Source organism: Cydia fagiglandana, chromosome 8 (assembly GCF_963556715.1).
Source record: "Cydia fagiglandana chromosome 8, ilCydFagi1.1, whole genome shotgun sequence".
In the NCBI taxonomy this organism is placed as follows: domain Eukaryota; kingdom Metazoa; phylum Arthropoda; class Insecta; order Lepidoptera; family Tortricidae; genus Cydia; species Cydia fagiglandana.
Genome location: NC_085939.1, coordinates 17,976,525 through 17,999,593, shown reverse-complemented (window position 1 = coordinate 17,999,593; position 23,069 = coordinate 17,976,525). Strand labels below are relative to the sequence as shown.

General features: G+C 40.1%; 1 protein-coding gene across 1 annotated transcript in view; it reads left to right on the top strand.

Moving 5' to 3' along the window:
- The window catches only part of LOC134666845 (venom dipeptidyl peptidase 4-like), a 67,473-nt gene that overhangs the window by 34,437 nt on the left and 9,967 nt on the right, over nt 1–23,069 (top strand). The window contains exons 2-9 of the mRNA XM_063524162.1: nt 3,469–3,538; nt 6,431–6,616; nt 9,101–9,245; nt 10,550–10,644; nt 11,925–12,002; nt 17,126–17,390; nt 17,798–17,967; nt 22,243–22,334. Of these exons, the coding sequence (XP_063380232.1) occupies nt 3,488–3,538; nt 6,431–6,616; nt 9,101–9,245; nt 10,550–10,644; nt 11,925–12,002; nt 17,126–17,390; nt 17,798–17,967; nt 22,243–22,334 (1,082 nt within the window). The 5' untranslated portion in view covers nt 3,469–3,487. The remainder of the gene's footprint in view (nt 1–3,468; nt 3,539–6,430; nt 6,617–9,100; nt 9,246–10,549; nt 10,645–11,924; nt 12,003–17,125; nt 17,391–17,797; nt 17,968–22,242; nt 22,335–23,069) is intronic.

Genomic DNA, 23,069 nt, shown 5'->3' with positions numbered 1-23,069 from the left:
CGGTTTTGAAACGCGTACAGCGCGCCATGTACGTCGGGCTACGCCCGACACTCTTAGTATGAGGGCGCCGAAGGCGCCCCGTTTTGGAACGAGTCCGGCGCGCCACGTACGTCGGGCTACGCCCGACGCTTTAAGTATGAGGGCGGCGAAGGCGCCCGGTTTTGGAACACATACAGTACGCCACGTACATCGGGCTACCTACGCCGGACACTCTTAGTATGAGGGCGTCGAAGGCGCCCGGTTTTGCAACGCGTACGGCGCGCCACGTAGGTCGGGCTACGCCCGACGATTTAAGTATGAAGGCGCCCGGCTTTGGAACGCGTACAGCGTGTCCTGTACGTCTGGCTACGCCCGACTCTTTTAGAATGAGGGCGCCGATGGCGCCCGGTTTTGAAACGCGTACACCGCGCCACGTACGTCGGGCTACGCCCGACACCCTTAGTATGAGGGCGCCGAAGGCGCCCGGTTTTGGAACGCGTACGGCGCGCCACGTAGGTCGGGCTACGTCCGACGATTTAAGTATGAAGGCGCCCGACTCTTTTAGGATGAGGGCGCCGATGGCACCCGGTTTTGAAATGCGTACAGCGCACCACGTACGTCGGGCTACGCCCGACACCCTTAGTATGAGGGCGCCAAAGGCGCCCGGTTTTGCAACGCGTACGGCGCGCCACGTAGGTCGGGCTACGCCCGACGATTTAAGTATGAGGGCGCCCGGCTTTGGAACGCGTCCAGCGTGTCTTGTACGTCGGGCTAGGGCTACGCCCGACTCTTTTAGGATGAGGGCGCCGATGGCGCCCGGTTTTGAAACGCGTACAGCGTACCACGTACGTCGGGCTACGCCCGACACTCTTAGTATGAGGGCGCCGAAGGCGCCCGGTTTTGGAACACATACAGCGCGCCACGTACGTCGGACTACCTACGCCCGACACTCTTAGTATGAGGGCGCCGAAGGCGCTCGGCTTTGGTAAGCGTACAATATTATACTAAAGGTAGGTACGCCTCTTTTGGATACTTCGGGCTTTCGGCCCTACGCGAAGTTTACCTTTGGTGCGCCTTTAATTTGGTGTTCAGACATAGAATGACAATACACTTCTATTGTTACAGTCGACCTTTACAAGTATAGAAAGACATATTATGTATAATCATTGTCACTTAAATACTTCTTACTATTATGAAAATTAGTTTAGTACTAAAGTTAAGAAGAAATGATTGAGGTTGGTATGTACCTACCTACCTACGCACGTGTTAAATCAAAATCTGTTTTTTTACAGTCGGGTTGAATTAGTAGTCAAGTACAATTTTATTCACAAGCAAAATAAGAATGCAATAAGCCATAAATTATTCAAACCCTATCGCTTAAATCGAAGTTCACAGGTTTAGATTTCAATAGGGCGATTTAGAACATGTTTGTGTTTAGTTCCTTTTACCTTATAAAATTATATACAAATCATATGGATGATTTCTATATATTTTTATAATCAGCAGTCAATACCCTTTCATTTGATAGCTCACTAAATTAGATAGAAGGATTTATTTTTCTTAGCACATTTTGTAAATCCTTATTTAACCAAAATAAGACTCAAACGCGTATGCTGCATATATATTTTAAATCGTCTTTCAAGGTTCTTCATTTTGAGACCCCACTCGATAGGATTGCAAGATTTTTTTTTCTAAACGTGACGCAATTTTGTGTATTACGTCCGCCATATTGGTTTTATGATAACGTCACATAGCCTATGTTAGTCGGGATGACGTAAGGATTCTAATGATGTATCATACATCTAAATCGGTTAAGGCATTCAGAAGTTATGGTGGAATAAAGAAACTCACATACATATATACATACAAACATGAACGCTGAAAACAATACACTCTTTTTGTTTGGGCAGTCGTGTAAAAATATCCTTAGGTTCATCAGATCGATCATTTACAAGAAACGCCTCATGTAACGGCTACCTGTCCTTATTACTTACCAGTCTCTGTCCCGACCTAGATCCTTCTGAACCTCAAAACTAGCATGAGCTGTTATAATATTTAAAGCTACATCACACCAATGACGTGGTTCCAATCGCTTACCTTACACAAGTTGTCCAGTAGCCTTACCACGACTACCTTAGCAGTGTCAACATATTTCTAACGTCTGCGTAACTAACTTTCTATACATCTCGCTCTCACTAATATGCGAGTACGAGCGAGATGAATAGAAAGTAAGTTACGCACACGCTAGCGATTATGTCAGTGTCAAACTGGTGGTAGCCGTACCGAGGGCCTAAAATGGTTTCGTCATTAATTAAATAATTATGAATGAGTGTAGAACTCCGCGATTTTCAATATTTTTCAAAACTGAAGTCGCTACAAGTAAATGCGGCCCACACCAATTTTGGTGTATAGCCATAGTAGTTGCCGCGCACCGCTAAGCTACCACTAAACTACCTAACGGCAGGCGTGTCTCACTCCGCGATTTCGTCGCTTTGCTACAGGTAGCTAAAAGTACATCCGTTCGGCCCCAATTTTGGGGTTTGCCATAAGCCGCGCGTGGCGCTGTCGCCACTTAGCGGCCATATCTGTGCTGATCGTGACAGACGCGTTTTGTTAGAGTGAGTCTTCTGTACTTAGTACTATTATTTATTCTGTGCTAACGGTCACTGTTGTACACGCGTTTAGAGAGTGAGCCTTCTGTATCTAGTACTTTTTTTTATTCTGGGCGAGGCAGGAAGTAATCTTGGTTAAACTCGCTCGCTATGAGAATATTCACTTCTCAACGTCAAGGAGTGTTGAAGGGCTAATAGAAAATGCATGAAACCGGCTACTGAGCTGAGTCAAGCGGTTTTGAGGCCTCTACGTTCCGGATACAATGGAGGATATGTTATGTAGATTGTACAGACAGAAATATCTATGCAAACAAGGTTTTCAAAATGATATGAACACTGTTGTTAAGAGAATAAGAAAGCGCGGAGTTTTTTTAATTATTATTATTATTTCTTTTTAGAGAGGCAGCCTGAATGAATGAATGAATAATATTTTTGCTTCTGAATGATGTTGGATAAACGTGATATATTTTGTCTAAAATATTGTTATAAGTTATTGCTATAAATGCGTGAAACAATGGTGAAACACGAAAATAAATATAAGAAAAAAATGCGTTAGGTATACCTTAAGGTTACGTTCGGATTTGGAATGCAGCCGTAGGGGCCCACTGATTAACAGTCCGCCGGACGGTATCGGGCTGTCAGTTGTTCGGAACTGTCCAAATTTTGTTCTAACTGACAGGCCGATACCGTCCGGCGGACTGTTAATCAGTGGGCTCCTTAATGTTACAGTGTCGTTGTTGCCATAGTAAAATGAGTAACGGAATGAATATCATAGTGGCTAAAAACAATAGGTACGGAACACTTTGTGCGCGAGTCCGACTCGCACTTATCCGTTTTTTCAGTATTCGTGGTTTTAAACATTTTTTTTTTATTTCAGGTGAGAAGAATATCTCACCATGGCTCAAGAAAACAGCAATTCCACGATGGAGATGGGCACCAGCGATCAGGTAAATAGATATTTGTTTCACAAGGGGGCAAAGTTGTTGTTTAACCTCTCTACCTAGGAATTGATACCCGAGCAAGCGAAATGTTTTTAAATTGAATCACGAGCACACTCTAAAGTCTAAACAAAATGCATTCTAAGGCAAGACTATTGTCTATATCAGCGGTCGGCAACCTTTTAGTAGCCAAGGGCCACTAGTAGTTAAGGAAGTTGACGCGGGCCGCACTTTTGTTAATATGTGACGTTCCGCGTAAAAAGGTACCTTATGGCGGCCGGCGCGTATGTCGCATAGCGCCGCAATAATATTGGAGCGGCATTAATAATAGCGTAAGCGTCAACCGCCATAAGGCACATTTATCCGTGGGACGTCACATTTGTGTGACTTTAGCAGACATTGTTGTTTGACAATATTAGTGAAATATTACATACAAAACAGCCAGGGGGGCTCGCGGGTCGCTTGTTGCTCGCGGGCCAATTGTATATTTTGAAACTTTTGATACACACATACAGTTTTTTCCTTAATCGGAACTGACAAAAACGACAATGGGAACTTTTTGCAAAATCTACACACGAATATCACCTCTATTGTAACGCATTAAGCTTTTAATAGTTTGTTGATCTCATTTAAACTGGTTTTGCGTGTTGCCAAAGATAAATAAATTAGTAAAGAGTTTTAACATTCGTATAATATTGCGTGCTTTATCATTGTCATACTAGGTAGATGGCGCTGTTTATGTTTTTCACATTACCTGTATGGAAAAGGGCTTTTTCTTCCCTGCTACGAGGGATGAAAGTAGCACTTTTTTGTTCAAGAGGATACTATTTTTTTACTTTGTTGCATACTATGTTTTAGTTTAAATCATATTTTGAAACATTAATGATTTCCTCATAGCTGATGTAGAATTCTATTTTAGAATCCTTCGCTTACTTAAAGATTCAATGTACGCCCACGCCGTAAATATGTCACTTTGCTCTCTTGTGACACAACCTATTTCATATTAACTTATATAAAATGTTAGTGCTATTTATAACTTTGAAATATAAAGTTGACAGTTTCCTCGACCCAATACTACAATATAAGAATAATAATAGTAGGTACATTACGCTACAAGTGCGAAAAATAGGAAATTCGAAACGACTAGCAATAAATTAAAAGACGACCAAAATAATAGCGCCATCTACAACAATAATGAGCTACGCAACGGAGATTACAACTCTTTACGAATTCGCTTCTCTCTGTTACTACAGAGAAGATAACCTTTCACGGATAACCCTGAAACTACTACGAGTGCGAACTGATTTGAAAGATACCAGTCATTGTATATCGTGAGATCATTCTAAGTGGTGCCGTGTATTGTTCTTAAATTATGTGTTAGTGTGAAATGAAACAGTGAAGTGGTGCGGATTGGTGTGCGTTCGAAAAGGGTATGTCATTTATTTGGGTATTAGGTATAATCCATGCACAATACCTTCGTGCTATATCTTGTGTACAGGGTACATTTGTTTGGGTACAGGAAAAAATGCAGGGAATGTATTGAGGGAAAGAACTAAACGTTTTTTTTATTAATTTGTATTAATAGTTATTTACGATACTAGTGCGGAAAAGAGAAAATACGAAAAGAGTGGCGATAAATTAAAACAGGACCGAAGTGAGTGTTTTAAATCGACACGAGTTGCGAATTACCTACATATTCGCACGTGTATTGTACAACGTTTTACAGTAACATAAAAAAACCAGTGCATGTGGCCCTTTGACACAAGGATTGTATTGTTTAAGAATAAAATGAATGAAATGAAATTTACACTTTTGGCATACGCACGGAAAGTGCTCATTCCCGCACTAGTGCGGGAATGTAGCACCATAAGTACTACAGTGTACTGTAAAGTTCTTTTATCTACGCACATATCATTACTGCTCTAAAATGCATTCAGAAACCGTAGGAAATGACCAGCATTATCACAACCAATTTTACTATGAGAACTTTCTTATCTGTGGTAGTAGGTAAAATTTGTACTTTAAAGTTATAACTTTACAGATTTTTGTAAGGTTATGAGTTTTAAATTTGGAACAGCTGTCAAAACTCAAGTGGGTGTCTATTCTAGTATCCATAGATATTAAAACAATTATCGATACGGAACGTCAATTTGGTATATTTTTTTAATATAAACCGTACGACATTTGATCTCGAGTGGCATGAGAATAGGGACTTCATTCTTTTGTCTATGAATTAAAAAAAACTACGGATGCGTGAAAAAAAGTTTTCATTTACCGCCATTTGACTTACAGTTTCATCTTTTAATTAGTTTTAGGTTATAAAATTGATTTGATAGTTGTTTTTAAACAATCTTTAAGCAAAAGTATCGTGTATAATGAATGATAAAAAGATATTTAGGAGCCGCCACCCCTCAAATCTGCGAGTTAAGTCAGACAGCAACGATGGATGTCGGTTGAAATATGAGGTTAGTGAATATATAATAGAAGGTAATAATATGTGTGTAGATAAAGTAGTGTATGTAACTGTACATAATTAGGCATTAAAACACTCGTGTGATCCTTTTAAGAAACTCACTTCGTTCGTTTCTTAAACCCACACTCGTATTTTAATGCCTTTCATTATGTAGCAGTCACATAAACTACTATGAAAGTACATTTTATTATTTTATGTTATATGGCCATATTATTAATGCGTATGTATTCCCGTATAGTAACTGCGAAAGTAATTCTGTCTGTCTGTTACCGCTTCACGCTTATTTAAACCGCTGAATGCTGAACACATCTAAGTAGATGAAATTTGGCATGGCGATGGTTTGAGACCCGGGAAAAAACAAAGAATAAGTTTTTATTATCATCACCATGTTTAAACCAGTATATTTTAATATTTCCTACTTTTCACAGGTCCTGGTAGCGTCAGCAAAGAAGAAGACAGTCACGTACATAATCGGCTTCGTAGCCATGGCGGCAGTAATCGCTGTAATCGTCACGTTGGTAGTCGTGCTGTCAGGGAATGAGGGAGGCTCATCACCCGTCGTCACTACGGAGGGTCCTACTACAGTGTCTCCGCCGACTACTGTAGCGCCTACGGTATGACATAATTAAAAAAATCATATTTCATTTCACTTCACTTCACTTCACTTTACTTCACTTCGCGTCACTTCACTTCGCGTCACTTCACTTCACGTCACTTCACTTCATTAAACCTCGTAGCCATGGCGGCAGTAATCGCTGTAATCGTCACGTTGGTAGTCGTGCTGTCAGGGAATGAGGGAGGCTCATCACCCGTCGTCACTACGGAGGGTCCTACTACAGTGTCTCCGCCGACTACTGTAGCGCCTACGGTATGACATAATTAAAAAAATCATATTTCATTTCACTTCACTTCACTTCACTTTACTTCACTTCGCGTCACTTCACTTCGCGTCACTTCACTTCACGTCACTTCACTTCATTAAACCTCGTAGCCATGGCGGCAGTAATCGCTGTAATCGTCACGTTGGTAGTCGTGCTGTCAGGGAATGAGGGAGGCTCGTCACCCGTCGTCACTACTGTAGCGCCTACGGTATGACATAATTTAAAAAAACATATTTCATTTCACTTCACTTCACTTCACTTCACTTCGCGTCACTTCACTTCGCGTCACTTCACTTCACGTCACTTCACTTCATTAAACCTCGTAGCCATGGCGGCCGTAATCGCGGTAATCGCCATGATGGTAGTTGTGCTGTCAGGGAATGAGGAAGGCTCGAAGTCACCAGTTGTCACTATGGAGAGTCCTAGTATAGTAGTCCTACTCGCGTATATTACAGTATCTCGGCCGACTACTGTAGAGCCTACCGTATGACTTTAAAAAAATCATATTCCATATCACTTCACTTCAGTGAACTTCACGTCATTTCAAATCATTTCACTTCACTATACTTCGTAGCCATGGCGGCCGTAATCACAGTAGTGTATCCACTATGGACACTGGAGCTGGCTATATTAACATTATTATCAATTATTAATTAATTAACAAAAATACAATATTACTCGTAACAGTCGTAATTTCTAAAGGCCACTTGCACCATCCCACTAACCTGGGGTTAACCGGTTAAACCTAACATTACCATGGTTACTAGTACAATTTGACACTGGGTTAACGGTTTAACCGCTTAATCCCGGGTTAGTGGAATGGTGCAAGTGGGCCTATGTGTAATAACGCAACCTAGGTAATTGTACATATTTGGGTTTGTTACAATCGTCTCTATGAGTACCGTAAAATGGGGTGAGTTGGGTGAAATTTGACATTCAAACCTCGATAAAATTTTATTTTTACATGTGAAAACTGAATGGTGTATATGTCGCAGTAAGATAGATATAGCCGTTATATAGTTATAACCCTAGGGATATAATTATATGACGTAACATAGTTATACGAAAGCGATTCATTACTATCTTACTAGGTATATAACTATAATACGGCTTTAGTTTAGTGATATAGTTATATTACTGGATTAAGTTTAGTGAAATAATTGTAAGTAGGAGTGCAGTGGTGCGGCGGAGGTATAGTTATATCCCTAGGGATATAGTTATATGCCGTATAGTACGTAACTACGTATTATAATCATATTCCTAGTAAGATAGTAATTGTAGGTATTAGGAGTGCGGCAGTAAGGCGGAGGTTTAGTTATATCCCTAGGGATATAGTTATATGCCGAATTATAGTCATATTCCTAGTAAGATAACTATTATATATATTTTCATGCTGCTATTCTTAAGGGTTTATGAGGCATTGCGATCGATTCACGAAAGCTGGCGCGAGATTTGACAGAATTTCAATGAAAATAGCTGTCACTCAGTAAAAATCTCGCGCCAGCTTTCGTGAATCGACGTGTACTTTTACGTAATATTGCTAAAAAGTATTATACGGCATATAACTATATCCCTAGGGATATAACTATACCCCCGCCGCACCGCTGCACTCCTGCCTACAATTATTTCACTAAACTTAATCCAGTAATATAACTATATCACTAAACTTAATCCAGTAATATAACTATATCACTAAACTAAAGCCGTATTATAGTTATATACCTAGTAAGATAGTAATGAATCGCTTTCATATAACTATGTAACGTCATATAATTATATCCCTAGAGTTATAACTATATAACGGCTTTATCTATCTTACTGCGACATATATATTAAGTGGTTCGGACGTTTGTATTTTAGTTTGTATTTTATTTTGGGTAGTTCTATTTCATAACTTTGACGATAAAGAGGAAAACCCACCTCACCCCGTAGTGCCTCGTATTTGGGGTGAGAGTGTTTTTCATACAAAGGTGATTTTGGAAGATTGTTGGATCGATTTTTTTTTATTATGCGTATTACTATTTTAATTGGAATACATTATTTTTGTAGCAGTAGCCTTAAAATCCCTTCTCACCCCCCTCTCAAACCTTCTCTCCCCATTCATAACCCAACTCTCCCCGCGAAACCTACTCACCCCGTTTTACGGTACTTGGTTGCCTTTCGAAAGTACAACCAGCGATAAAAGCCTTAAAAATCTATTGACAAAAATCTTTTTAGATACAACCCCCAACGGTGGCTCCTACGGAGGCGCCGACACCGGACCCGGAAACGGAGCCTCCTGAGGCAGAGCAGCCAATAGAATTGGAGGACGTGATCAGTGGGGTGTTCTCCTCGCCCTCCTTCAATGGGTCTTGGACTTCAGGTAATTGACCAAACGTTAGGGAAGGTCTCCGTTTCAACTTGGCCAAAATGCTTTCGTATGTGCATGTCGCATTTCTCAATCGATTCTCGTGAAATTTTGTAAGCGGTTTCGGTAGTTAGATGTATTTTTTGCAAAAGTTTAAAATAGCGAAAATTGACAGTCTATGGAACTTAGGACAATTGTGAGTTTGCTATGATAATGACTAAACAAAGTATTTTTAATGTTTACATTTTTAAAGCTTCTCGCGAATTCGCGAGGTCTACAGTCTTGGAGTATTTAGTAACTGGAGACGTCATCGCTATCATTTTCTGTACGAAACAGTTTGCCAATTTTTGCGGGGGAGAGGACGTCAATTTCTACATGAATTGTACGCACAATTGTGCAAGTTTTTCGGCAGAGGGGTAAGCTCTTAATGGCCACTCCAGTTATTAAATGCTCTAAGCTTAGTCAGAGAGCGATTATTACAGCTCACAGAGCGATTAGTTTGTCAACTTAGGGTGTATTCGGATTATTTCGGAAAGTGGGTAATCCCTCATATCTCATATTCCGTCTGTATTACCCCATCGTTATCATTTTACACCGGGAATTACCTATACCTAGGTCACATAAAAACTGATAACCGAGATGATAATGAGATGAATCACCATGTTTACCTACAGACAAAGCGTTTTGAAGTACCTGTTTACGTGTAAATTGTTTACATTCAAGGTGTGAAGTTTACATTCAAGGTGTGAAGTTTACATTCATGGTGTAACAAAATAAATACTGATCGTCTTATTAAGAGCCAACAGGAGTGGTCATTCCTCCATACAAACGTACTCCTCGTTTTCCTCCGTGGTTTTTGAAGCTAGAGCAATGATTTTTTCAACACAGATTAATATTGTCAATATCTGTGTCGGATCGTTTTGCTTTTTTTGATATTTTTGTTTTTTAAGGCCCTAGAGCCCTTCAAAAATGGTGAGCAAAGTTTTGTACGGAACACTAAAAACTGCGTCGGATAAATTGTGACTTTCCACGGAAAAAGGTACCTTATGGCACCCGGCGCTTACGTCGCATAGCGCCACAATTACATGGAGCGGCGTTAATAATAGCGTAAGCGCCAACCGTTATAAGGTGCCTTTTTCCGTGGAACATCACAATTCATCTTTACTTTACACTATCTATTAGATATAATTTACTTTTTTTGGGGCCGACCCCAAATGAAATGGGAAAAGGCACGGAGAAATAAGACTTTTATGATACCGCATAATATGTCGCTAATTGGTACATCGGTTTTTTTGATTAATCATTGTTTTTAATTACAGGAAGTGATATTTTGTTCCGCAACGAGAATGGCGACTTGGTACTATTCGACTTGGACACTGACAGCACTACCATCCTTATCTCCAATACTTCTGAGGTACGTTTGTGTAACTATCTGAGAAAAAACTCATTAGTCTCATTACCCACCAACAGTACCGTCTTTACCATAAGGGCACACGGGGCCCAGGGCCCCCATCCTCAGGGGCCCCGAAGGACAGACAGTAATAGTATATTTGATTACCCACGATGAACGTCGGCCAATCCAAGGGACGCATTTATGCGTTAGAGGGAGCAAGTGATATTGCTATCTCATTCTAACCGATTTGCATTCCCTGTTTATGGATCTAATACGATCATTTATAATTATTCTTCTGCTTTCATAAGTAATAGTTTAAATTTTTTTAAAGCGTTTTTCAATTAAAAGACATGTCAAGATCGCTTACCTTCTTGCAAGTTCTTTCTAATGCTAAAAAAACGAACTATACCTTAACAAACAATAGGTACCTACCTCGTACCTCGAGCAAAGAGTCGAGTTACGAGGTTTGCGACTTTAGCCGTCGCATTTCATTTAAAAAAAATTGTATAACGTCTTCAAGCTTCAAATCCGAGCCCAAAAAATGTACGAAGTTAAATAAAATCTCAGTTCTAAATGTCCTTAATGTCTCTTGGCGTTGCCGTGGCAACCAAGACCCAAGAGGGTCGCCAGGAAACAGATTAGCTGTTTAATTAATGAAGTGGCCCATAAGAAATCACGTTTCCGTCTCATTGTAATGAAATGGAATTTTAGTAATGGATAGATCCTAGAGTAACATGGCAATATAAATAACACTTGCACTGTGTGTGCTATCAAAATCGTTGCAGACTTATCTTCGTCTAACTCTACCTACCACAGTATAGTAATTTTAAAATTTAAATTAAATTTCGAATTTAATATCAAGTAGGTACATTTTAAGGCTCTAGGCCAGGCGATTTTATCGCCGTCTGATATACAGGGTGGTCCAAATCTTGACGTCCAAAAATTTTTTACATTCCTCACGTCGTGGGCTATCAGAATAACCCAATGTATGTTAGCTGACTTTTCGTAGTTTTCGAGTTATGATTTTTTAGCTTTTAACTTTTGTTATGAAATTCCGGGTTTCCCATTCAGGATGGCTAAAAAATAACTGCATTCCCGTTGCCAGGGAGGTTTTGGGATTATACTGAGCAACTTTTACTATGGGACCAACCCCGAAATCGCGAAAAAAAAATTACGCTCCCATAGAAAATGGACCAGCAACAAATGTATGAAACAGCCAACTTTTTGGACGTTTGGACCAACCTGTATAAGTATGATGATGATGAAGAAGCTTATATACTGTATTGTAAATAATTTTGCAGGTCTTACAGCAATCCTCCCGCTTCACCGAGCTGTCACCGGACGGAACGCAAGTGGCGTTAGCGTACAGCGTTGTACCCGTGAGTATTTTGTGTTCTATCGTGTTCTATTGAGTCGTACACACTGACGGAACGCAGGTAGCGTTAGCTTACAGCGTTGTAATACAAATACAGCGCAGTGTTGTTGTCAGCTTGTGGGAATTGAATTGGATTCATTCATAAAGTGGGTATGCAATTTTGCAACTCGCTGTACATGACTAGTATTAGCTAGTTAAAGTAATATTTAAAGGTTCAATTGTACCGGAAACATCTAATGTTTGGATTATTGTTATATCCGCTCTTAAATCGCTTTCGTTGCGTAACGTTTCGCTTAAAGGCATACGCAACGCAAGCGGTGTGTCAACTGACATTTAAATCGATACGTTACAACCGGTGGCATGCACGCGTACGCAGAGAGATGGAGCCATGCTTTATTTATACACGTCTGTAATGCTCTTAGTTAGATGCCAATTCTAATCTACAGTAGCTTTAACAATTTTGATTTTCCACTTAAACAAAATTGGACATCATCAAGTAGGTATACATAGGTGGCTTTAGACCATTTAATAACTGGAGCCGCTTTTAAGAGCTTACCCCTCTGCCGAAAAACTTGCACAATTGTGCAAACTTTTGTATCTGACATGGGTAGAAACAGCAATACATTTGACATCCCCTTCCTCGCAAAAATCGGCAGACTGTTTCGTACAGAAAATGACAGCCATGACGTCTCCAGTTACTAAATACTCTAAGATAGGTAGGTAATGAAGCAGAAAAGCTGTTAGTTAATGGTAATAGTAGATTGTTAACCAAGGGATGAAATGCCCTAATTTCAGTCGAGGAAGTTTGGCGACCGAACATAGATGCGTGCATTATTTCCGCTCGCTGTGACGCCGAACCGAATTAAACTCGCTTCACCAATTCGATTACCTATTCGTATCCCTAACCCGATTAAGTCTGAATTAAATCAAGTCAGACAGACAACAGAAATGTCGCGAACATTGTGGGTCTATTGTTTTCGAGATACGAACTAGTTTGATAAATAAAGCTTTGCATTTGCTTATTGTCTTTTCAGTTGTTTAGTTAACTCGCATAGTACTTCATGATTGGAATAGAATAGAATAGAATAGAATAGAAATATTTTTTAAATTTTTTTTTTGGCATTGTAACCCTTTTAATAGACATAAAGGTATTTGAGTCTTACACAGATTTAGTGTTTTCAATTGTCTGTTTAAATAGTTCAGTAACAATCAAGCCCGATTATCTTCTTTTTTCAGGCACAGATAAGACAATCTTGGTTTTTCCTAACGTGTAGAACTAACTTATGGATATTTAGCATAAGAGATTAACTTTACATACAATTATTTTTTCATTGTTAAGTTTAGTAGATTTTAGCAGCGATATTACTTACTTACATTGAAATATCAGGGTAGCATTTATCATTTTAATATCCGTATAAAACTAACAATAGATGAATTGTCTTTATGTTAGCGTGGGTAATTTGCAGTTTATGTAGCCATGAGCCGTATTGTCTTCGAATAATATGGTAGCCATATATCATACGGCTAAGTAAGTGCAGTCAGCAAAATACACACGTAACTAGTAGGTAGTCTCTTCTTAACATAGTCAACAAAGTTGTGTTTTTATCATTTTTAACGTATTCACTGCCAGGGGGCGTGGCCTAGGAACAAACTTGTATTATTATGGGGACAGTGAATGTGCAGGTTTTACCTACACACATTTTCATTTTCATTCCCACCACCCGGCCAATCCTCATCATATTCGGAACTTAAAAAATGTATTCACTTACAAACATAAAAAGTAGGTACCTACATACCTACTGGACCCTAAAATCTACAACTTTTTAAATAATAACCCTGACACTACATAAGTCAGTGATCAATAAATGACAAAAAAACCAATTAACATCTAGGTCGCTCGCCTTAAGTGCACTTTGTTTTCTGAAACTCTATTAGTCACGAGGCACGGCTTCTCTACCAATTATTGAGAAAACGAAATTGAATAAAGCCAGAGACGAGGCGTTAATAAAGACTGGCGACTCACAAAGTCACGTTTTTTGTTATTGCTGTAAAGCAGCGGTTCTCAAACTTTTTTGGTGACGGAACCCTTTTGGAAAGCGAAATATTTGACGGAACCCCAAATTAAAAATTTTCCACACCACATATACCTATGTATAGAAGTGCTGGTTCTTTTCTTATTATTACAAGTATTTTCGCAGAGCCCCAACAGAGGCTTTAGGGTTCCGCGGAACACACTTCGAGAATGGCTGCTGTAAAGGATTCTATGCGCCATCGCTATCTAGCGATACCTTGACCTCTTCTCTGTGTATGATATAATGGATCCTGCGAGCCGATTTTTAAAGTTCGGCCTCTCGATTTCGTGTATTTCGTTAAATACTATCTTTACTGCTAGGCATTTAAATTTTATTCTACTAATAGAATGGAAAACGAGTGGTCAATACCACTAGATTCCTAATTTCTATCGCTCATATTTCAAAAATAGCATTTCACCGTTTTCTCACAGTACTTACCTATTTCGAGTGACAAAATCGAGCGCTCGAAATTTAAAAAAAAATGCTTCCTGACCGAATTTTTCAGTCACTCTTTTGCATTTTTTTCGAGAACGACTTTTTAACAAGCTTTTATTAGGTTGACCTGTATGTAACTATGTAATGGAATCTAAGGTAACTAATTAACTAAGGTAACTAGCTAACTAATTTAACCATCTTCCAAGGATGGTAGCGTCATGAAAATTGGCAGCTGTATGTAGTTCTGATGACAATACAATAATATGGTACTGTCGAACTGCCGGCCTAGCCAAGGTTACAATCGCTATCGCTTCGACAACGAAAACCATTATGTCTCTCTATCACACTTCCGTATTAGTGCGACAGTGACAGTTGCGTTTCGATCGCTACGAAGCGTAAGCGATCGGCATCTTGGCTACGCGGCCTGATCTGATAATGGAGACAGGAGGTGGCCATAGGAACTCTGTGATGAAACAACGCAACCTAATTTGTGTTAGGGGTTTTTAGAATTGTCGCGATGAGTATTAGTTGTCTGTCGTAAGAAAAGTACAGTCAGCGATAAAAGCTTGTACCTAAAATGAATTTTTTGCCAAAAACAATTTGCTATATGTAGCTTTAACTCCTTTGTCTATATTATAGACTAGTCTTTGTCACGATTGGGCTAATTTGTATCAATACAATGTTCGTATTGTGTACACGGTGGGTGTTTATTCAAGTGAAACTCGAGCCTCCATATTGGGAGTAAACAAAAAAAACGTGTAGATATTTATTAAATAGTTGACTTATATATCTACGTACAATCATCATCATCTTTCATCGTCATTTTATCAAGTAGAAACACTACTATATAAATTATAAACTGAAATAAATGGGTTGTCTATTGTTTGTCCGAAAATTATATAAAATAATACTCATATGCCCGAATTTTATTTGCCCGAATTTCATTTGCCCGAATTGTTTGTTTACCATAAAAATGATGTGACATACTCTTTGTTTACCCGATTATTAGCTTCCAGAACGTACGAGTGGCATACGTGTTGTTGTCCATATTATTAATTGTAATAATACTATTTAATATAATATATTTTAACCTCACCTAACCCACTTTTCCTGTAAGGGTCGCAGTTCAAACCTAACCTAACCCATTTTTCTAGTAGCATTTGGTTTCTGTAAGGGTCGCAATTCAAACCTAACCTGACCCAATTTTCTGATAGCATTTCTTTTCTGTAAGGGTCGCAGTTCAAACCTAACCTAACCTACTTTTCTAGTAGCATTTATTTTCTGTATGGGTCGCAGTTCAAACCTAACCTAACCCACTTTTCCAGTAGCATTTCTTTTCTGTAAGGGTCGCAGATCAAACCTAACCGAACCCACTTTTCCAGTAGCATTACTTTTCTGTAAGGGTCGCAGTTCAAACCTAACCTAACCCATATTTTCTTTTCTAGTAGCATTTGGCTTCTGTAAAAAAAAAATATTATGGCTAGTGATAATTATGGCTTACAATGATGATGACAAATGATATTATTGAAATTGATTTTATGGGAAACAAAGTTTCTGGCACGTGACTAATATAGTAAACAATAAGTATTGCATATGTAATTATGGGAAACAATATAATGGCTGTTGACTATTATGGCAAATGAAATTATGGCAAATGAAATTCTGGCAAGTGGGTGTATACCAAATAAATGTCATATAATAAGAAAAAGTGACCAAGGCCTCCAGTGCCCCAGGCTGTCCGCGTCCTCTGCTGTCGCGGCAGGTGCCTGTGCCACTCGGCCACCGGGCCACAGCCACTTTTATAGTATATATGAATTATCTCAGATGATTTTTTCGAGTTCGGGTGCTAATCCGTTAAACAATTAAAAGCCTTTGTTTCTTTTAAGAGAGGTCCAGTGGCGTAGCTAGCATGGGTGGCACCCGGTGTAGAAATTGTGGGTGTCACCTAGGGAATGCAAATCGGTTATTTTTTGTATGGAAATAATCGGTTTTTAACCGAAACCGCGGTTATTTCCATACAAAAAATAACCGATTTGCATTCCTTAGTGTCACCCCAAAATTCAATCAAAATTGTAAAATATATTTAAAAAGAGTAATTGTAATTTTTGTTAAATAGCTCAGGATTTACTCCATCGCTTTCATTTTACGAATTTTTATAGGTGGCACTACTGATGTTCACGGTCGGGTGTCACCCCTAAATGGGTGACACCCGGGGCGTACCGCCCCCGCCGCCCCCCCCCCTAGCTACGCCACTGAAGAGGTCTACAGCTCGTGTCAAAGCAACCATGTCGTTTAAATTGCAACTATGGTGATAGTATTAAGGTTCAAATTCATATGACAGCTTGTTTAGAGAACAATTATGGTGGTCTTGTTTTTTGAGATAACAAAAACGTGTTATCTCCGAATGGGCTGATTCAAGAATTTGAACCATATATTAGAATGGTAAATTTGCTTTTTAAATGGGTTTGTTCCCGTTACTTACGTCGGGGCTATTAGCAGTAAGCATTGTAACCACTGCATAAAGGAAACAATATCTTTTGTTTAACAGATTAGGGTCCGAGCCCGAAAAAATCACCTGAGATTATTCATACTATAACAAAAATCTATTTCCAAATTCCAGGTATACCGGTACAGTTACCTGGCCCGCTACACCGCTTTCGACATCACCACCGGGGAGACCACAGACATCCTCCCCCCCACCGTCGCCAGCAGCACCGAGGGGTTCCTCCAGAACTTCGTCTGGGGACCCTCTGGGACCTCCCTGGCCTTCGTATATACCAATAACATATACTATCAGGCTAATTTGACTGAGGAGCCTGTGCAGATCACGACGAGTGGACAGTTGTATGTCATTTATAATGGCATTCCTGATTGGGTGTATGAAGGTAATTCGTCATTTTTAACGTACTCGCGCTTGTATCGTCTCTCATTGTGGCTCTTCGCCTGTGATCGTTGCCGTCACGTTCTAATACGTGACGCATGAATCCATTTCTGTCAGCAAATATATTTAATTTTACTTGAAATAGAGTTAGACCAAGGAAAAGACTGCATCGATTTTGATAGCCCACGCAGTGCAAGTGTCATTTTAAACGTAAAACTTCTATGAAATTATGATGTATAAATAACACTTGCACTGCGTGGGCTATCAAATTCGCTGCAGAATTTTCTTGGTATAAATACCTACCTACCTCAAGTAGGCAGTTGACTAACCTTTGATAACCTAACCTAAGCCCAGCAAAACTACTACCCACCAAAAAAACTAAACCTACCTACCTACTCCTTTAATTTTCAGAGGAAGTATTCGGTTCCAACAACGCCATGTGGTTCTCGGCCGATGGCGAGCACCTAGCGTACGTCACGTTCGACGACACGAATGTTCGCATCATGCGTGTACCCCACTACGGTGTACCCGGATCTGTCGACTACCAGTACACGCAGCACCATGAGATCCGGTACCCTAAGGTAAGCTGTTCGACGACACGAATGTTTGCATCATGCGTGTACCCCACTACGGTGTACCCGGATCTGTCGACTACCAGTACACGCAGCACCATGAGATCCGGTACCCTAAGGTAAGCTGTTCGACGACACGAATGTTCGCATCATGCGTGTACCCCACTACGGTGTACCCGGATCTGTCGACTACCAGTACACGCAGCACCATGAGATCCGGTACCCTAAAGTAAGCTGTTCGACGACACGAATGTTCGCATCATGCGTGTACCCCATTACGGTGTACCCGGATCTGTCGACTATCAGTACACGCAGCACCATGAGATCCGGTACCCTAAGGTAAGCTGTTCGACGATACGAATGTTCGCATCATGCGTGTACCCCACTACGGTGTACCCGGCTCTGTTGATTACCAGTACACGCAGCACCATGAGATCCGGTACCCTAAGGTAAGCTGTTCGACGATACGAATGTTCGCATCATGCGTGTACCCCACTACGGTGTACCCGGCTCTGTTGATTACCAGTACACGCAGCACCATGAGATCCGGTACCCTAAGGTAAGCTGTTCGACGATACGAGTGTTCGCATCATGCGTGTACCCCACTACGGTGTACCCGGATCTGTCGACTACCAGTACACGTAGCACCATGAGATCCGGTACCCTAAGGTAAGCTGTTCGGCGACACGAATGTTCGCATCATGCGTGTACCCCACTACGGTGTACCCGGATCTGTCGACTATCAGTGCACGCAGCACCATGAGATCCGGTACCCTAAGGTAAGCTGTTCGACGATACGAATGTTCGCATCATGCGTGTACCCCACTACGGTGTACCCGGATCTGGCGACTACCAGTACACGCAGCACCATGAGATCCGGTACCCTAAGGTAAGCTTACGATTGTTTTGGAACTCTGGAATATCTTTACAGAGTAGGAGTACCTACAAATACCATATCCTGCTTTTTTACCCGACTTAAATATTTATCATATTCTGTTTTACATCATCTGTGAAAATTTCAACTGCCTAGCTATCACGGTTCATGAGATACAGCCTGGTGACAAACAGACGGACGGACAGACCGACAGAGGGACAGAGGGACAGTGGAGTCTTAGTAATAGGGTCCCGTTTTTACCCTTTGAGTACGGAACCCTAAAAACATACCTGTCCACAAAAAGTTCCGTTCACACTTAGCCGAGTAGCCGTAGAATGTAAAGTATGTGTATTATGTCGTCCAGTCACGACCCAGTAAACTCCGTGATAAAATTGCGTCAGCCATTCACGGTGTCCGAGTTTAAGGAGACGTTTATTAATGTTAACACTTTTTCGGCAGTTTATTTTGCAAGATACTACATAATTTTACACCATCTTTTTGTATTTTTTTAAAGCTTGACTCACAACTTTTAAATTTGCCAAGAAAGTTGAAAATAAAAAACAAACCCTTAACAATAGGCTGTGCTTACAGTTTACGAAAAGTTAGAAAAAAATATTATTTTCTCTTTGCACTTAAACTTTTTTATAAGAATTGAACATCGCACCAAGCGTAACGTTTTGGAAACTCAAAATCCCATACAAAATGACACTTAACGCAAACGCGTACGTCACGTCACGCTATCGAAGGAAATTTACACTAGGGGTACAGAAACTAGTGTAAACATTCTAACATTAAATCGAGATAAAAGTCGCATAGAGTCGGACCAAAAAAAGTCTTCAGCGGATTTGATTGCCCACGCAGTGCAAGTGTCATTTATACGTCATAATTTCATAGAAGTTTGACGTTTAAAATGACACTTTCACTGCGTGGGCTATCAAATCCGCTGCAGACTTTTTTTGATCCGACTCTAAAGTTGCGCACTGCAGTGTTATTCAATTTCAACAAAAACAACACTACCTATTGCATAAAAAGATAAAATAAATGGCCTGAGATGAACCAGGGTCCATTGACTTAGTTTCGTTATGGTAATAAAACCACCTTAATTCGAGCCAGAGACACGAAAATAATCAAGACTGCTTAAGTAGTTTTCTCTTTGGATCGCTGAGCCAAAATAGTTAGTTAGTTTAGTTAGTTAAATAGTTTTGCAAAGGTATTTTATCTTTAGACATTGCGTCATTACATTAGCTAGATCTTATAAGAACCTTAGGGTAACCACGATGAAGGATAATTTTAAAAATAAACTAAACTACAATCACTTTTTACTCTGAGCGCCTACCGCCAAAGTGAAAAAAATTGGAATTCGTTCTGCATCTCTATTGCATATTCGAGCGACAAAGAGGCAGATAACGTTTTTCGATGTTTCGATGCTGGCGGTAGCTCTGGTAGACAGTCAAGCAAGATGCCGTGGTAAGCGTTGCAGTAGTACTTATAAGTGTTACCAAAGTATGAAGAGCTTCTGGTTTGGATATGTATTAACGATTTTCAAAACTACCCACTCCGCTTTCCAAGTTAGCCAAATGCAACTTACATTTACAAATCTTTACACCTGCCCAAAATGTATACAAAGATTTATTTCTGACCAAAATTATTTTAAATTTCTGGATGTTCGATAAAAATACGATATCAAATGCGATAGTTTACCTATTAACCTATGAGGTGGGAGTGTTTATTTTTATGGAAATTGACTATCTATATTATTAATTAGTCTGTAATTCGAGCACGGCGCTAAATGCAAGTGAAAGTACTCTACAAACCGGTTTGGCACGGTTCCCGTATACGGAATTAATTTCTGACCAGAATACCAACGGATAATTTGATCGTGATGATAAGAATAATTAGGAACATATATAATATGTATATTATTATCTGATATTATATAGCCATAGATTTATAAGAATACAACTATGCAAATAAAAACAAATAAATAGACATGTAAGAACTGGCCGCGTAGCCAAGATGCCGATCGCTTACGCTCCGTAGCGATCGAAACGCAACTGTCACTGTCGCACTAATATGGAAGTGTGATAGAGAGACATAATGGTTTTCGTTGTCGAAGCGATAGCGATTGTAACCTTGGCTAGGCCGGCAGCAACCTTTCTTCAACTAGAAACGTCACTGACACTAACAGATCATATCCATAACAAATCCTGATCATATCCATAACCTGTTATTACAATCAGAACACGCCTCCAAGTCTCTTTAAAAGTGACATTCGATTTCCAACTGCAGCTGCAATACTGTTCATTTTCTATGGAAATTGACAATGACAGCGACGCGTTTCCATAGTAAAATGAACAGTATTGCAGCTGCAGTTGGAAATGGAATGTCACTCTAATTGTCTTGTAAGTTATGCAATTATGTCACGGTCTCTGCGCCGTCAATTGTTTTTGACGTCACTGGTAAGGCTGATTGATAATAATGCTAATGATGATAATGAGGCAAAACTGATCTATCCCTTTTTAGGGTTCCGTACGCATAGGGTAAAACGGGACCCTATTACTAAGACTTCGCTGTCCGTCCGTCCGTCCGTCCGTCCGTCCGTCCGTCTGTCTGTCACCAGGCTGTAACGCTGTCTCACGAACCGTGATAGCTAGACAGTTGAAATTTTCACAGATGATGTATTTCTGTTGCCGCTATAACAACAAATACTAAAAACAGAATAAAATAAAGATTTAAATGGGGCTCCCATACAACAAACGTGATTTTTGACCAAAGTTAAGCAACGTCGGAAGGGGTCAGTACTTGGATGGGTGACCGTTTTCTTTTTGCATTTTTTTCCGTTTTTTTTTTCTTTATGGTACGGAACCCTTCGTGCGCGAGTCCGACTCGCACTTGCCCGGTTTTTTTATAATGATTAAGAAATCGCTTGCAATCTTTATTGATAACACTTGAGTTGATATTTTATTTATCACTAGTACAAATAGCAACACTACTACCTGTACATCGATGGACCTTATTACAAAAGGCATAAGGTCCACCGATGTACGGTTAACAGTGTGGGCGATGGTACTTTTTTTGCTCACAAAAAAGCTATGCTTTTTGATATTATTCCGAACGTTTGTACCCTTAGGCTCTTCAAAGGGTTTCAGTCAAGGTTTGAATGAGGAGGAGGAAGGAGGCTATAATTTTAAAATGAAATAAATACCCTTTGTACCCTTAGGCTCTTCAAAGGGTTTCAGTCAAGGTTTGAACGAGGAGGAGGAAGGAGGCCATAATATTAAAATGAAATAAATACCCTTTGTACCCTTAGGCTCTTCAAAGGGTTTCAGTCAAGGTTTGAAGGAGGAGGAGGATTTGGAAGGAGAAGGGAGGAGGCTATAATATTAAAATGAAATAAATGTTGATTTCAGCCTGGCACCACCAATCCGACGGTGACAGTCACACTCCGAAACCTGGAATCCGGCGCTAATACGGTCTACTCCGCACCTACTGACTTGGATGAGTAAGTATTGAATGTATGTACATAATATGGATGGACATTTCAGCCTGGTACCATGGTACCATCAACCCAACGGTGTCAAACGTCATGTCAGTCTGGCACCACCAACCTAACGGTGACAAAAGTCATTTCAGCCTGCCTGGCACAACCAACTTGACAGTCACACTGCGAAACCTGGAATCCGGCGCTAATACGGTCTACTCCGCGCCTGCTGATTTAAATGAGTAAGTATTGAATGTGTGTAACATGGAGATGGTCATTTCAGCCTGGCACCACCAACCCAATGGTGACAAAGATTATTTTAGCCTGCTTGCACGGTCTACTCCGCACATGGAATTGGTCATTTCAGCCTGGTACGACCAACCTAACGGCGATAAAGGTCATTTCAGCCTGCCTGGCACAACCCGATGGTGATGGTGATATAAATAAATATTACAGGAACATTTTAAACAGGTCGACCAAGGCATACAGCAAGCTCAATAAGACTTGTATTGTGGGTATGTATTATAGACAAGTTGGAGAACTACGCCTCATAGATATTTATTTTTTCTAACACTTATTTTTCATCGACTTCAGACCTTTTTGAACCGAACCCTTTTATAATATTTTAAACTTTCGCGTTTTGAATACATATTAACTCACATCCTGTTATTAACCTGTGTCGAAACGTCGGTAAATAAAGGTAATTGAATATAATTCGCGTTAGACCCGTCTATAATGCGAACCCTTTTAATTTTC